The 14491-nt window shown below is 31.9% G+C and overlaps 3 protein-coding genes across 6 annotated transcripts in view; 1 reads left to right on the forward strand and 2 right to left on the reverse strand.

Moving 5' to 3' along the window:
• Positions 1 to 5201, reverse strand: part of LOC112053871 (receptor-type guanylate cyclase Gyc76C) — a 36607-nt gene extending 31406 nt beyond the window's left edge. Inside the window, exons 1-2 of one of the 4 annotated variants that reach the window (XM_024093460.2) lie at positions 5060 to 5201; positions 4543 to 4733 (exon numbers count right to left, since the gene is read on the reverse strand). The gene's annotated coding sequence lies outside the window, so the exon portion shown is untranslated. Of the gene's footprint in view, positions 1 to 4542; positions 4886 to 5059 lie in introns of all 4 variants that reach the window. The other 3 variants (XM_024093459.2, XM_024093463.2, XM_024093461.2) reach the window with 3 other exon arrangements.
• Positions 5202 to 6793: 1592 nt separating this feature from the next.
• Positions 6794 to 11155, forward strand: LOC112053862 (corepressor interacting with RBPJ 1). Its single transcript, XM_024093451.2, has 5 exons — positions 6794 to 6990; positions 7283 to 7377; positions 7976 to 8226; positions 8859 to 9111; positions 10783 to 11155. The coding sequence occupies exons 1-5, from the start codon at positions 6919 to 6921 to the stop codon at positions 10844 to 10846; spliced, it is 735 nt and encodes a 244-aa protein (XP_023949219.1). The 5' UTR covers positions 6794 to 6918; the 3' UTR covers positions 10847 to 11155.
• On the reverse strand, positions 11079 to 14256 carry LOC112053861 (T-cell immunomodulatory protein). The gene is made up of 2 exons (XM_024093449.2): positions 12700 to 14256; positions 11079 to 12541 (listed from the first exon to the last, which is right to left on the reverse strand). The coding sequence occupies exons 1-2, from the start codon at positions 14036 to 14038 to the stop codon at positions 12111 to 12113; spliced, it is 1770 nt and encodes a 589-aa protein (XP_023949217.2). The 5' UTR covers positions 14039 to 14256; the 3' UTR covers positions 11079 to 12110.
• Positions 14257 to 14491: the final 235 nt, after the last annotated feature.

A 14491-nucleotide genomic window follows, 5' to 3' on the forward strand; every position in this document is an offset into this window, starting at 1 on the left:
AGATAAACTAAATATTTTCTTTATTAATCTAGGCCTCAAGCTTTTAACATAGGTAAGTAGGTAGCAGGAAACGGCCCATAATTCCTTTAACAGATTTGGGTATAAGAAATGTGCCACAGCGGAATAGTCCGCGATGCTATCGATCTTGGTGAGTCGATGTTTGTGTTGCCGCTCCTAGGCACACCCTCCTAACTTGATAATAAAAATCGACCACAGAGCATAACCGCCCCGCCGCCGGCGTACTTTATTCATCACATTTGCTAATTCATTTTATTACGCTCGTAAATATCAAACCGAATCAGCATTTTTGGATATAAATAGATATTAGATATACAAGGATATCTAGTAATAAAATTTAAAATAAACATTATTAATCACTCTCGTCTAAATCTTCCATAAAAAGAAAATAAAACTGGTTTAATAAAATTATCATACTAATAAAAATCTATTAAGTTAATCTCAATAGTGGAGTCAAATTGGGTTTATATCTCGAAATTCAGAACCCAGTTGTAGTGAATAATTGTACACTATAACTGGTAATTTTTAGTTTGAAATCTTTTTAGTATTAACATTACAAATCGCATTAACATTACAAATGAAATAAAAAAAAAAAAACAATAAAATCCATTCACTAACTGGATTCCGTCAATGCTTAATCGCTACTATTGGTCGACAATACGTATTTTCTATTCGACGATTTCGTTAGGACGAAAGAGAGAGCGATATTTTTGATTCCCTGTTTTTGGTCAACATGTATTTTTCTTTTCATACGTTATGTCTTCATATTACGTCGTTGCTATGCCTAGGTCAGGCTATACAATGTTTTCATAATAATTTTAATACATGCGATCCGTGGACCCGGGAACAAAATACTTATTCATGACTACTATACTGCTCAAATTTTATGTACTTACTACATAAATATGAATGTAGTAAAACATGGTGGTGGGACAAGCCGTTTTCCAGACTTTGGTGTATGTGCCAAAATGAAAATTAGCTGGTATTGGTTGACAATACCAGCTAATTTGTTGTTTAAGCACACATGGCCTACTGAACATAAGTTCCGTTTGACTATCCCATGTAATAGAGCGACATGTAATTGAATAAAATGATCATGTTAGGGAAACTTCCTACAACATCCTGCCAACATCAACCAAATTTTTATTTTGGTTGGTAAACCAGGATAGATTTCGAAGATAGTAAAGTAGCTTTAAGAAACCCACTGCTGAGATCAATCTGCATTATAATAGATGTCCACATATCTGCATCATATCAGATAGATCATGGTATTTTTTGTATAGAAATTCATACAAATGTGTCCACTAATTGCTTGGCACGAATCTACTGTGAAATTAAAAATTCATTTAATGTGATGTGTCCGATACTAACAATATGGATATGTGGTAATAATTAATCAATGTGGTCAAGAAATTAAATTTTTTTTGTATTTGTTTTTCTTTGTCACCCAAGAATGTATCCCTTATATCCCATATAAAAACCATTCCATATAAATAAAAAATATCTCATATACAAACCATTCCATATTGACAGTTTCTGTATGTGCAGCACTTTTACAGAAAGAAACCGCAGCGAATAAGAAGCTTTTACTGTATTGTACTAATTGCCTATAATCAAGCTTGGCTGCTGAAGTTAGTGCTACAAGCAATGACAAAGTCCCACCATGTTTAGTTGTTGTTACACTATGTATGTTGTATTGTAATTTATTCAAAGGGACACAACAAACCTGCTCACAGTTTTGTTTATAACTAGGGTATGCACTACAAGTGCAAATTGTAAAATTTTTTGTTGGACTAGTATGTATTCTGTGGTCCAACTTAAGTTCTGCATTAAGTTCTTTGGGTAGACAATGCGTTTTTGCATCTATGAAGTGCACGCCACTGAATGCCAGCCACACACAGTCAGGTATCTGCTCAGTTGCCCGTCGATTTTGGTCAAGTCTGCAGCATGCTTAGGATTGAGAAAGTGAAGAAACAAATATCTTAGCATTTAATGGATTCACTGTGTAGGTGCCGGGTTCATCACATGGTAGAGAGAAAAACACTGAGCAAAGTCCAGCAATACTTGTTCTAATATAGAAAAAATTGATACCATAGCAGTAACTAGATTTCAATATTTTTTTCACTTTTTATGGAGCAGAGAGGTGGGGGTATAAGCTCCACAGCTTCTCTCCTATAAGAAAGAAAGCCTAGCCCTTAAAGCAATTTTTTTAAAGCAGAGACTGAAATGACAAATTCAAACGTCAAAAATAAAAATAATGTGACCAGCATATAAAGAATAAGGTTGTCCTAACGATTCTGATTCGATTAAAATCGATAAAAATAATACAATGATACATCAGAAGTAAAATAATTCTTTAAAATGTGTAATTATGATATCAAAAATTGCATAAATCATATAATATAATAATATTCTTTATGTAAATTATTAATACTTAGTATTTTGTATTTTATTAACATTAATAAAAATTAAAAAAAGGATAAATATATAAATAGGAGAAATGACAAAATTTACAAAAGAGATTCAATTCTTCCTTTCTTAAAATAATGACAGTTTTCCTTGAATTTGCATTTTGAGATTTTTTTTTGCATTGCATTGCATATTAGAGAGGCGTTCGTGTGCAGCAATCCGCTAAAATTAAAGCTCGATTTTGAAATCAAGCGTCTGTCTGCTAATTATTTCGATAATTATTTCTAGGTATTAGTTTTAATTTTAATTTATTTTAATTTTGTAGTTGTAGTTATATTTCCTTATATTTTATTTTTATAATAAGTTTAGCTAATTTAAGTATTATCATCATTAATAAATACTATTCCAGTAGTTTACTTTAATTTTTATGTTCAAGTTCAAATAAATTTGATGTTGTGAATGACAGTTCTGTCACATTATGATAGCTAATGACATGATGCCATTTTGTGTCTGTTGGCTTTCAATATGTTTGTGATCAGATGTGTTCTGCGTATGGACGTTTTTTAAAGTGTTGTTATTGTTATTTGTTACGTTAAGTTTCTGTTACGTTTATTTTTATTGTTGTTAGTTGAGTTTTGTTTTTTTTCCTGTTTTTATTTTTTAATACTCAATAAGATGGCTAATGATCAACCATCTACTTCTTCGCATAGGCGCCGTGAAGAAGTTCTTTCTCCAAGGAAAAAACATGAAAACTTAATGATGTCAAAAAACTATTTGAAGAAGGGCTTAGGCCAGGGTAGGCGAACCTTTATGCATCAACGTGCCATTTTTTCTAAAAAATGTTTAATGGGGTCATTGGCGTGCCATCAAATAATTTTGACTTTCTGATTATTTGGAGAATAACAATAATAAATACTATCAAAACTCTTTATGAAATAAAGTAAACAAAAGAGGTACATTTTGGAATGTCTTTATTACACGCATAAATTAAATTATTGTAAAATTAGTGTGACTTCTGTTGCTGCAGGTTAGATGACAAATAATTTATGTCAAATACCTACTTTACACATGTTTTATGATCGGCGATGTGCCCAAAATATTGTGTCGCGTGCCATCAATGGCACGCGTGCCATTGGTTCGCCTACCCTGGCTTAGGCTGATAACCCCGCAGCGATGGATTAGCTGTATATCACACGTTATCAAAATGGAAAATGAGATGTACTGCTCTATAATAGAAGAAGTGGAAGAAAGATTTTTAATTGAAGTTGGTAATGACTCTGATACCAGTTCATACAATGAAAGTTCAGACTGAATAAATATAATATAATAATTTGAATAGCTTTGTTTTCATTACCTTGAATGCCCAATTGCCCCACTGCCCATGGTCATTCGTTACACGGTTATTTGTTACAAATAATGTAAAAATTAACTTAAATGACACTAAAAGAAATTAAAAAGTACAATAACAAAAAATCTAATTATACGTTTTCTCAATAATATTATAAATTAACAATTTACTTTATAGGTACTAATCAATGATTAATTTTTTGCAAAAAATACTTTTTATTGTAATTGAATTACAAAAACATTTTGTTGAATACATTGATAAAATCGTAAATATTTTCATTGATAATAATTATTTCAATTAAATGAAAATTATTTTATTATATTTTTTGGTCCATATCTGACAAATCGATACTAAGCATAATCATTTAACTTCTGAATATCGATTTTGTGATGTCCCTATTTACATCATATAAAAATCAGGCAACACATGAAACATCATTTTTGTCTCTTAAAGAAAAAACATACCATTAAATTAGGCTGATAATGATAAATAGTGATGTAGAGATATTCTTTGTAAAATAATTAACTCCATAGTCACTTTTGACTATTAATAATAATTCGTAAAATTATGAAATACAAAGCTATTTTCAATAAGGAAACTAAATTACTGTATGTACATACATACCTGTTGTATATACCATTTAGCATGGACCATACTTAAATAAGCACATAATAATTACTTAAATAATATTGTGATTAGTGATTACATTACAGATAAAGATGAAACAACCACATAAAATAAATATAAAATAATGAAAGGGCACTTACCATAAATATGAAGGAAATGTCGTTGAAAAACTTGCTCCCAATAAGAAATGGATGATATTCATTACACAAGAAACACTATTGCAGCCAAAAAAAATTATCCACTCTTCAATTTCATATAGTCATAATAAAAACAGCACAAGTATTTACAATATAGTGTTTACAAAGACTTCAGACTCAATACGAGTCGAGTTCTAAAAATACACCAAACGATAATAAAACACTGTGAATGTGTTAAAACATAAAGCCACACTACGATGACAATGACTATATGTGGATCGCAAATCCGGATTATCCACTATGATTCTCTTTAACTAGGCGAGAAGATCTCCATCACTAACTTTATCTACGTAAATAACAAACCATATAGATAATGGAAAATCAATATTATATCTCAACTAATAGTAAACTGAACTAACTACACTTTCAAAACCAGTGAACATTTTATTTAGCTTAGCAAATAACAAGTAGGTAACTGACGTTAAGCTAAGGTAGATGTTAGTTATGGAAATTAGCTCACTTTAACACTAGAAAGTTGAAAGTACAATCTCTAAACTATAGAATTATGTATTCAAGAGAATCACTAGAAACAAAAAGGAAAAACAGCACAGCGCACTTGGTCTTGCATTTACAATCAAATCAACGAGAAACGTGAGCAACAGCAACGCAAAAATAATATTACAATTCTGCGTGGTTATTCTATAACATAATTTGTGTCGGACACAGACGTCAAATATGGTGTAGGTGTCGCAGTTGCTTGGCAGTTGCTCATATGCACAGATTAATAAATTGTACGTACACAAATTGTGTTTATTTATAAACAAAGAATTATTAAACTCCAAGGAGAAGAAGTGAATCTACATACACGAAAACATTGGAAATATCAGGGACATTATTTCCGCATAAGAAATATTTTTGAATTATAGTCAGCGGCAATTTTAAATGGAGATTTTTGATTACAATTTTTTTTTCATCAAGGTATAATAAAACGTGTCAAAGAATAAAAGACTCACATATTTTTTTTTAAATAGTTGAAGAAACCAACAGTGAACAAAAATTTAAAAAAGACAAAAAATAGTTTCCTAATGTTAACCGGGATCGAACTCTAATATTTTAATTAACGTACCTTGGTTAAGCACTAGTTCAAATGACTAAGTAAATCTTCGTTGAAATTAATGTACGCTTACTGATACTGATATGAGTTTCCGCAACTAACACATGCATAATGCATAATCTTCTATGGCCAAAAGTCTTTGTACTGAAGTTTCGGCACCTTGCTCCTAAAGCCTAGTTTGGACTATTTTAGCATTTTAGTCGAGTACTAACCTACTCGACTAAATTTTTGGTGTTCAGAAACGTTTAGCAGCTAAATTTTCGCTATAAAACTAAACTGCTAAAGTAGTACGAACAAGCCTTGTCTTAGTTGGCGAACGATTTTACCATAGATACTTATATTTTACCCTCAACTAACACATACACGCTAAAGCTAACGCTAGTAACTAATCTGTGAATGTGCTGTGAATTGTACCACAGACTTTCATCATTTGACGTCTGTGATGATTGTCATTGTCATTTGTCAAAAGCGATGGGGGGATTATTTCCAAAAAAGATCGATTTTATAATCGATTCAAATCGGGACCAAGTTGCCTATACATTACATACATAAACATAACGTAACCTGTTATATCGATTCGCAAAAAATCGAGATATAAAAGATTGATTTCAAAAAACTGATATTTTTCATTTTGTTTGTATATTGTTTATATTATTATTTAATATAATGAAAAACAAAATACATAACCGTAACGTATGCCAATAAATCGAATTTCAAAAAACTTGATATTTAAGAGGTCTATTCAATAAAAATCGATTATTATATAATAATAACAAATACGTAGCTATAACGTAACCTGATAAATCGATTCACAAAAAATCGAGACTTAAAAGATTGATTTTGAAAAAATCTATTTTTTTCATGTTTGTATAATGTAAATATAATTCCATCTTATGAAAAATAAGATATATAACGGTAAAGTAACCCGATAAATCAATCCAAAAAAAAATAACAATGAACTTTTGCTTTTTGCCTGAGAAAAACAGAAAATATCGAATGTCGATTTTCAAGGGTGAAATATCGATTCCCTAAATCAATTCAGTACTACATATCGATTCAAGAGATCGATTGTTTTTGGTCGAAATATCGATTCTTCGATTAATCGATCTCCGAACGCCATCCCTATAGTCAAATCACAAAATCAAATGTCATTTTTTACGAGATAAAGCTACGTGAATTTACATTACAACAACGCAACAAATTAATAAATAGTTCATTTTATTATTATTAACCTTTGTAATAAGTAAATAGTTACAACTATCAAGATGGGGAAAGGTTTTAATAATTATATGTGCAAGAAATTTTTTCATCCCGCCTCTAGAGATAACTTGAAAAGGGTAATGTTAGTTTTAACTTATAACTCTCTATTGCTATTTTGTTTGGTTTTGCCAAAACAATTACTTATCAAATGCATGATTCACTCTTATTTGTAACTTCATCACCAGTCAACCATAATCTTAATGATTTTAAGTTATAAAGTATACATTTAGAACCTTGACAATATTGCACAAGAAATACTTCAGAAGTAGGATAACTTCATAGTTAGCCTAATTTGTTGTAAGTTGGTGCTTGTTGATATAGAAAATTCAACTAACTTCATACCTAATTTGAAGAATATTATTTTTTTAGGTGTGGATGGCTGAACAAAAATCGGATGCATACAAAAAAAAGCAGGAAGAATTGAGAGTGCAGTATGAGAAAGAACAGGAACTACATGAAAATAAGTAAGATATACACATAAAAAACAATAAATAAAGAAACCTCTTGCAGTTTTAATGGATGTATTTGGATATGGAGTAAGGATAGATAAAAATGTCTATTATGTCTTATGTGTTAATGATTATATAAACAAATAGCGGATGATCACAATTTTATGCACCCTTAATCTGGCAGTCGCAAAGTCCTTGCTTAGCGGATATTCTCTTACTATAAGCTACTGCCTTCTCTTTCTCTCTATGTGGTGCGGTTTACAAAATTTAGATTGTTAGATAAAAAAACTTGGTAATAAAATGCTCTGTATAACTGGCTACTTATAAGTATCTATTGTTAAATGGTGATAAACTAAAAAAGATAAAACTTGGTTGAGTTTGTTGTGCTGTCTTAATTAACTTTAATTTTAAGTTTTTGTCTGATTATTATCACCATTATCTAAATAATAATAATATTTTATTATTGACCTGATGTTTCAAATCAGGTCAATAATAAAATATTTATATTATTTATATGCTTGTAAACTAAGCCTAATTTGAAGTTCATTTTTAAATGACTTAATTTAAAAATGAATTATGACTTTTTTACTTTTTTATTGCTTCTCTATTACAGGGCACTATTGAGCAAAGATAGTAAAGATAAATTGAGCTTGAACTTTATGTACGAACCTCCACCAGGTGTGAAAAAAGAGAGGGAACGTGAGGACAATGAACCAGAATATAAATTTGAATGGCAGAGAAAGTACAATGCTCCCAGAGAGAGTTATTGCAAAGGAGACAATGAGATCAGGGATCAGCCTTTTGGAATTTTGGTCAGAAATGTTAGATGTATCAAATGTCATAAATGGGGTCACATTAATACTGGTTTGTATGAGTTTTATTTTTACTAGTTAACCCATTCAGGATGGAACATGCTTATTAGCTAATTTTGGATTTAGTCAGGGATACTCTTTCCTGACAAATATAGACAGTGTAGTATAACATCTTCTGAAATTAATTTATTTAATAAGAATAAATTGTGCTATCTAACTCTGTCCTAAGAATACCAATTGGTATTTTATTTTACGACTAGGTGTAGGTATTGCAGACTACATGCATCAAAAATTGCAATCATTTAACTTTTATTGATTATTGATTTTTATTATTGATAATATTAATATGTATTTTATTTTGGTAGTATCACAAATAATATAAAGGCCGAAGTTTGTGTGTGTATATTTGTTACTTCTTCACGCCTACTATTGAAAAAGTTTGGCTTTTAAATTTGGAATGCAGAGAGATTACCTATATGCTGGATTAATACAATCTATAGTCACTGCATAACACAGACTCGATTGGCAGGCTTTAAATTACTGCCATGTGAAGTTAAATACTGATGCTTAGTAGTGGCACAATTTAGGACGTTTCTTTTCCCTGTGATGTGTTTTTCTTTTATATGATTTAATCCACTGAACATCAGGTTATGTCAACTATTATTATATAAAAATATCTTGCAGATAAGGAATGTTCAATGTACTCGCTATCAATGAGCGAGGCAAGAGCTTTACAGGCATCTGCGACTGCACCTGAAGATGAAGAAGAAAAACCTGATGTTCCAACTTTGATGCAACATATGAGAGATTCTGGACTAGTAATGAAGCCTGGTGCTATGCCACTAGCCGCTAGTAAAATTGTTGACAATGATACATCCCTCACGGAGACCGACCTCATCAGTCAGTTGACAAAGAAGCAGAAAAAGAAACTTCTAAAGTAAAGTATCCATACTTCATTCACAACCCATATTCGACTCACTGCTGAGCTCGAGTCTCCTCTCAGAATGAAAGGGGTTACGCCAATAGTCCACCACACTGGCCCAATGCGGATTGGCAGAGAATTAGCAAAATTCTCTGATATGCAGGATTCCTCATGATGATTTTCCTTCACTGTTTGAGACACATGATATTTAATTTTTTAAAATGACACAATTGAAAAGTTGGAAGTGCATGCCGCAGACCAGATTCGAACCCACTCTCCGGAATCAGAGGCGAATTAGAGGCAGAGGTTTTATCCACTGGGCTATCACGGCTCTTTTTCTTCATGATGTCGTGACTCTGCAGGTCTTCTCGAGGTCCTTTTATCACGTTGACCGTCGCCAATGTATAGTGATAGCCACTGACTATATTTCCAATACTGGTTTACGCCAGATCCAGCAGCAGTTTCATGACTGAGATGTTTTACCACCTCCAGGTTTACTGTGAAATACCCTAAGTGGAGGTTTCGTTTATGCGTTAGGGCTGGGAAATTGCAAAGAATTTGCGTAGGTGTTTCTGCTGCCTCTAGACAGAATCTGCACAGATCTGTCCCGGAGTTTAAGGTGGCACATGTGTCTATTGAGTCCATAGTGAGTGCCCACAATAAGATACATTGATTATTTCTACTGAGAGCTAGTAGGACAGAAGCAGCCTTCTTGTTGAAGGATTTTACCAGTGCTTTAGAGTGATTCATTCCTGGAAGTTTATCACGGCTCTTATCCATTCTTTATTTTTATTATTCAAGCAAGCCTCAATAGCTCAACGGTACGAGTGGTCAGACTCATCACAGAGGGGTGGTGGTTCAATCCTCACCCCGTTGGTCTATTGTCGTACCCACTCCTAGCACAGTCTTTCCCGACTAGTTGGAGGGGAATGGGAATATTGGTCATATTATAAAAAATATGGCAAATATTCTTTTTAACAAAGAAAAATAAAAAATAAAAACTATTATCGATACTTACTAATATTATAAATGTGAAAGTTTGTGTGTCCGTATGTCTGTTTGTTTGTCCATCTTACAGCAAAACGGAGCGACGAATTGACGTGATTTTTCAAGTGAAGATATTTGAAAAGATGGAGAGTGACATAGGCTTCTTTTTGTCTCTTTCTAACCCCCCCACTTCCCTTAAAAGGGAGGGGGGTGTTGAAGTATGTGTGGAACATTTGTAGGGTAGGGTAGACCTCTAGGTAGGGAAGAAGAGCAAAGAAGTCAAAGCAAAGCTTGACCAAGCCCGCTATTATATCTTAATATATCTGAAATAATCAATATTCCATGATTCATTTGTAAAATCAACCAATATGTTTATTTTGTTAAAATAATTGAAACAACAAAGTGCCTTAATTAATTCTGAAAATAAAGGCTTCATTCCTCTGTTATAGTTATTTTTTAAATCATTTTGATTAAAATTATTGACTTAGGGGTATTATACTACCTGTGAGAATATGGGAATAAAATATAGTCTATGATACTCACAAATAATGTGGCTATCTATAGAGGTAAAAGATTTTTCAAAATTGGATTAGTAGTTTCACAGATCACCTCCTACAATACAAACTTTATCTCATCTTTATAACAATAAAGTTATAATAACACTATAAGACATTTTAACTTACTTAATTTGTATTCCAGAAAATTGGAGAAGTTGGAAAAGAAGAAAGAGAAAAAACATAAGCACAGTTCAACAAAGCATTAATATTTAACAATAGTGAGACATAAGACAATTTGCAGAATTAGTTCTCACTAAATTATTTTAAATACTTAATTATTCAAGGTTTTTTATTATTAAACACTTCGTAGCTATATAAGCCGTAACAATCAAGTTTGTAATTATTAGTTTTGAAATGTAATTATTTCATATAACCTATAAAATTGAAAATTAAATGAAATAAATGAACTATTTCAAAGCTGAATAATTAAGAGCTGTCTATTAAAAGCACTTATTTCTTTTTGTGTATTTATCAATCTTTAATTATAACTAACAATATAATTTACAAAAGCATAATATAGTTTAATTTAAAATCACAGTTCATAATAATTAAGACTTATTTTACAATAATTATTACCTATTATATTCTGAAAATCTGTGAATTTTACATTTATTAGAAAGTGGCATGTTTGATGTTGACACAATACATTATCACCAATCTTTCTATATCTTGGAAACTTCATTCGTAACACTCCCGATGTTACGCGCGGGCCGGGGGGGGATCGTGTAGCGATGAATGAAAAACCCACGATTGATGCACGTCACTTCCCCGCACGCACGATTTCACACCCGCGCAGTCTTTCCCGCTGTCACCCGCATATCATGGGAGTGTTCTCTACGAACTTACCAGACTATAATATGATTCTATAGCAGTTTATTTCGGTAGATCTAATAAATTATATAAGCTTTAGCAAAGTTTTAGCAATATAATCGCTAAAGAACTTTATTGCAATGCATTAATTATAATTATGATAAAATGCACACAGCACAATCAGTCATTTATAATTTTAAATTTTCTTCAAGAAATAGACTATGTTAGTGAAAAGAAATTCAAAATCTGTTCCACAGACAGATGGTTATGAACATGCGCTGGATTATATATAATTTAATTCTTTGATTAACTTTGTTATAAAATAACGAATATTTGACAACATTTAATTATATACAGTAAATAGTAACTTCAGTCTGGGCCATTTACATGCCTAACATTATAAACATCTCTTAAATAATGATAATAATTATATCTTAACCTTCAAACTTGCACAGGATATATAGTGAGTCTACACTGAAAAACATACATACAGCCGAATGTAGAACCTCCTCCTTTTTGGAAGTCGGTTAAAATTGAAGTACACCATAGCTATAATTCCAACAATATTGATATATTAAATCACAGATCAGGATAATGACAAATAATATATTCTATCAAGATATAATGAAGTGGTAACCTATGAACATACTATTCTAGATCTTAAATCTTAACATAAGTTTTATCATCTATTTCAATGATATCTTGTCTGTCATGTCTTTCTTTCCAATGCAAATATAATACACAGCCAGTTATTATAACAATTATAGCTGTTAGAACAAACACACTTTTAAGAATAACTTTGCTAGGTGTGACAAATAGTTGTGCCCTCCACTCCGAAGGGTCATTTGGTGGAGCGGGAATCAACACTATCTGTGAGTTTGGTATAATTTGTGTCCAACTTTTAGAGTAACCAGACAGCCCTACTGTCAAAGTGTCTACAAAATTTGGTGTTCTATCAAGTCCGAATATAGAATAGGGTAGCTGTAAAGCAAAGTAAGCTGATTGTGGCAATTGTGCACACACTCCAGTCCTGTACTGTCCTTCTTGTGACCAGGTGTTGTAACCAATTTTAGGACCTGGCAAATTTGTTCCTGAAAGAATAATCATATTAAATTTTAACATAATAACTAAAACTACACTCAGTTTGAAATATTATGTTGATGTTTATTATAGAACAAGATATATGTTTAAATAAAGTAGAAAGCTATCCATAACTAATAAAAATTGTCTACTATGCAAGTATACATACCAAATGTTACTTTACTATTGTACAAAGTTCCATTAATAGTAGGTACCCTCTCATTACTTAATCCTGTTACAACAATAACTTTAATGAAATTGGTGTCATATTCCAATTCATTTCTAAAGGCTCTCATCATGTATTTCTGTGTTGTGTTGGTTATGTTCTTTTGTACATATATAACATCAAGAACTCCATCCATATACAGGTCATAAAATGTGGCCATTACTACATTCTTGCCAAATGTATCTAGTTTCTCCCACTGTACTTCAAATGTTCTGTAAAATTTGCATCCAGGTAAGTTGCAAGGCACATTGTGTAATAAAAATGCTTTAGTATCTTTACCACCAACAGGAGTTAGAGTCATTAGAATGTCTGGGTAACCATCCATGTTATAGTCCCCGCTACGCATTGTTATTGTATCCAAGTACATCTCTGCTCTTGGTGGTATGAATCTCCACAAAGTACCTTTTCCATCGTTAAAATCTACTTGTAGGTCATGCCACTGTTCATTGTCATAAATCAAGATTGTACTATTAACACATTCAAGGTCATAACACACTGGCACTACAAGAAAAAATTGTCCAGACAATGCAACATCTGTAAATAACGCCTGACCATATATAGTTGGGTGGCCCACAAGTAATTCAATGCTGTTGTTATATCTAAATCCAATTGTTTCATCATTGAGCCAGATCTCAACATCTATGTGTGTGGTCACCAGCAAGTCTGCAGCATTGTCATCATTTACATCCAAGAAAGAATGGGAGTGAGGCATTTTTATTTCCTTCAATTTTTTTTTTGTACTCATCATTATTTCTGTGGGTGTTGATCTTGATTTGTCAAAAACCCAAAATACTCTATTATTTTGCACATTTATACCAAAGAGATCTAGTATCATGTCCCTGTTGTAGTCTAACACAAGGGGCTGACCAACAGAAATTGCTTTTATCAATAATGCATCTGAACAATTTAAAGTAGGCATACCACCCCATAATATTCTTACTTCATGGATGTTAGAAGAATTCTGAATTTGAGTAGTTACCAGTATATCCATGTAGGCATCTCCATCATAATCACCTGGTACGACACTACTAATTATGAGATTGCTAAAGTTGCAACTGTATGATGAAGGTCGAAAGAATGGTTCTTTGTCGTGAGCTAGCAATACCTCCACATTGGATCCATTTATAATAAACGCATCGGTTAATTCATCAGAGTTAAAATCGCCAAACGCAGCAATAATACCTTCGTTTTTATTGCCAAAAGTACTTACAGTCATATCGCTAATAAATAAACTGCGCACAAGGGCCCCATTAAAAATAAGAATGTAAAGGTATTTCAACATGTTTGTCGATATTGTACACTGCAGTGTTGATTAATCTAAAATAAAAATAATCCGACCAACTGACAATTAAAACGATTTGTCCAATACCATTTTCCAAGTTTAGGAGAACAATCAATGTACCTAAATTATTTTGGATTTCTAACTGTTTATTTTTATTTCAGATTTTCAGACTCAGATCAGAAAAGAGAAGTTTTTATTTTTTTGACTAATGTCAAATGTGACGTTTACTTGACATTGACAGACTTGCGGATTGAACACCACAGACGACAAATGAAGTTAAACACTAAACAGACGCCAACGGTGATAAACAGGCACAGATAACTTTAAATCAAAGGTTATAAAATAGGCATAGCGTTTGAAAAAAATCAATAAATCTTGACGGAGAAAGTAAGTAAAAAATATTCAGACTTCTAAAATCATAGAAATATAATACTTTTAAATAAGTAGTCAAAG

The sequence above is a fragment of the Bicyclus anynana genome, chromosome 5 (genome assembly GCF_947172395.1).
Source record: "Bicyclus anynana chromosome 5, ilBicAnyn1.1, whole genome shotgun sequence".
Lineage (NCBI taxonomy): Eukaryota > Metazoa > Arthropoda > Insecta > Lepidoptera > Nymphalidae > Bicyclus > Bicyclus anynana.

Bases quoted from the DNA above. Each gene is read 5' to 3' on its own strand.
- LOC112053862 (XM_024093451.2), top strand. From the start codon at position 6,919: ATGGGGAAAGGTTTTAATAATTATATGTGCAAGAAATTTTTTCATCCC. The intron at 6,991-7,282 runs GTAATGTTAGTT...TTATTTTTTTAG, and splicing joins CTAGAGATAACTTGAAAAGG to GTGTGGATGGCTGAACAAAA. The intron at 7,378-7,975 runs GTAAGATATACA...TCTCTATTACAG, and splicing joins CAGGAACTACATGAAAATAA to GGCACTATTGAGCAAAGATA.
- LOC112053861 (XM_024093449.2), bottom strand. From the start codon at position 14,038: ATGTTGAAATACCTTTACATTCTTATTTTTAATGGGGCCCTTGTGCGC. The intron at 12,542-12,699 runs GTATGTATACTT...TTATTCTTTCAG, and splicing joins CAATAGTAAAGTAACATTTG to GAACAAATTTGCCAGGTCCT.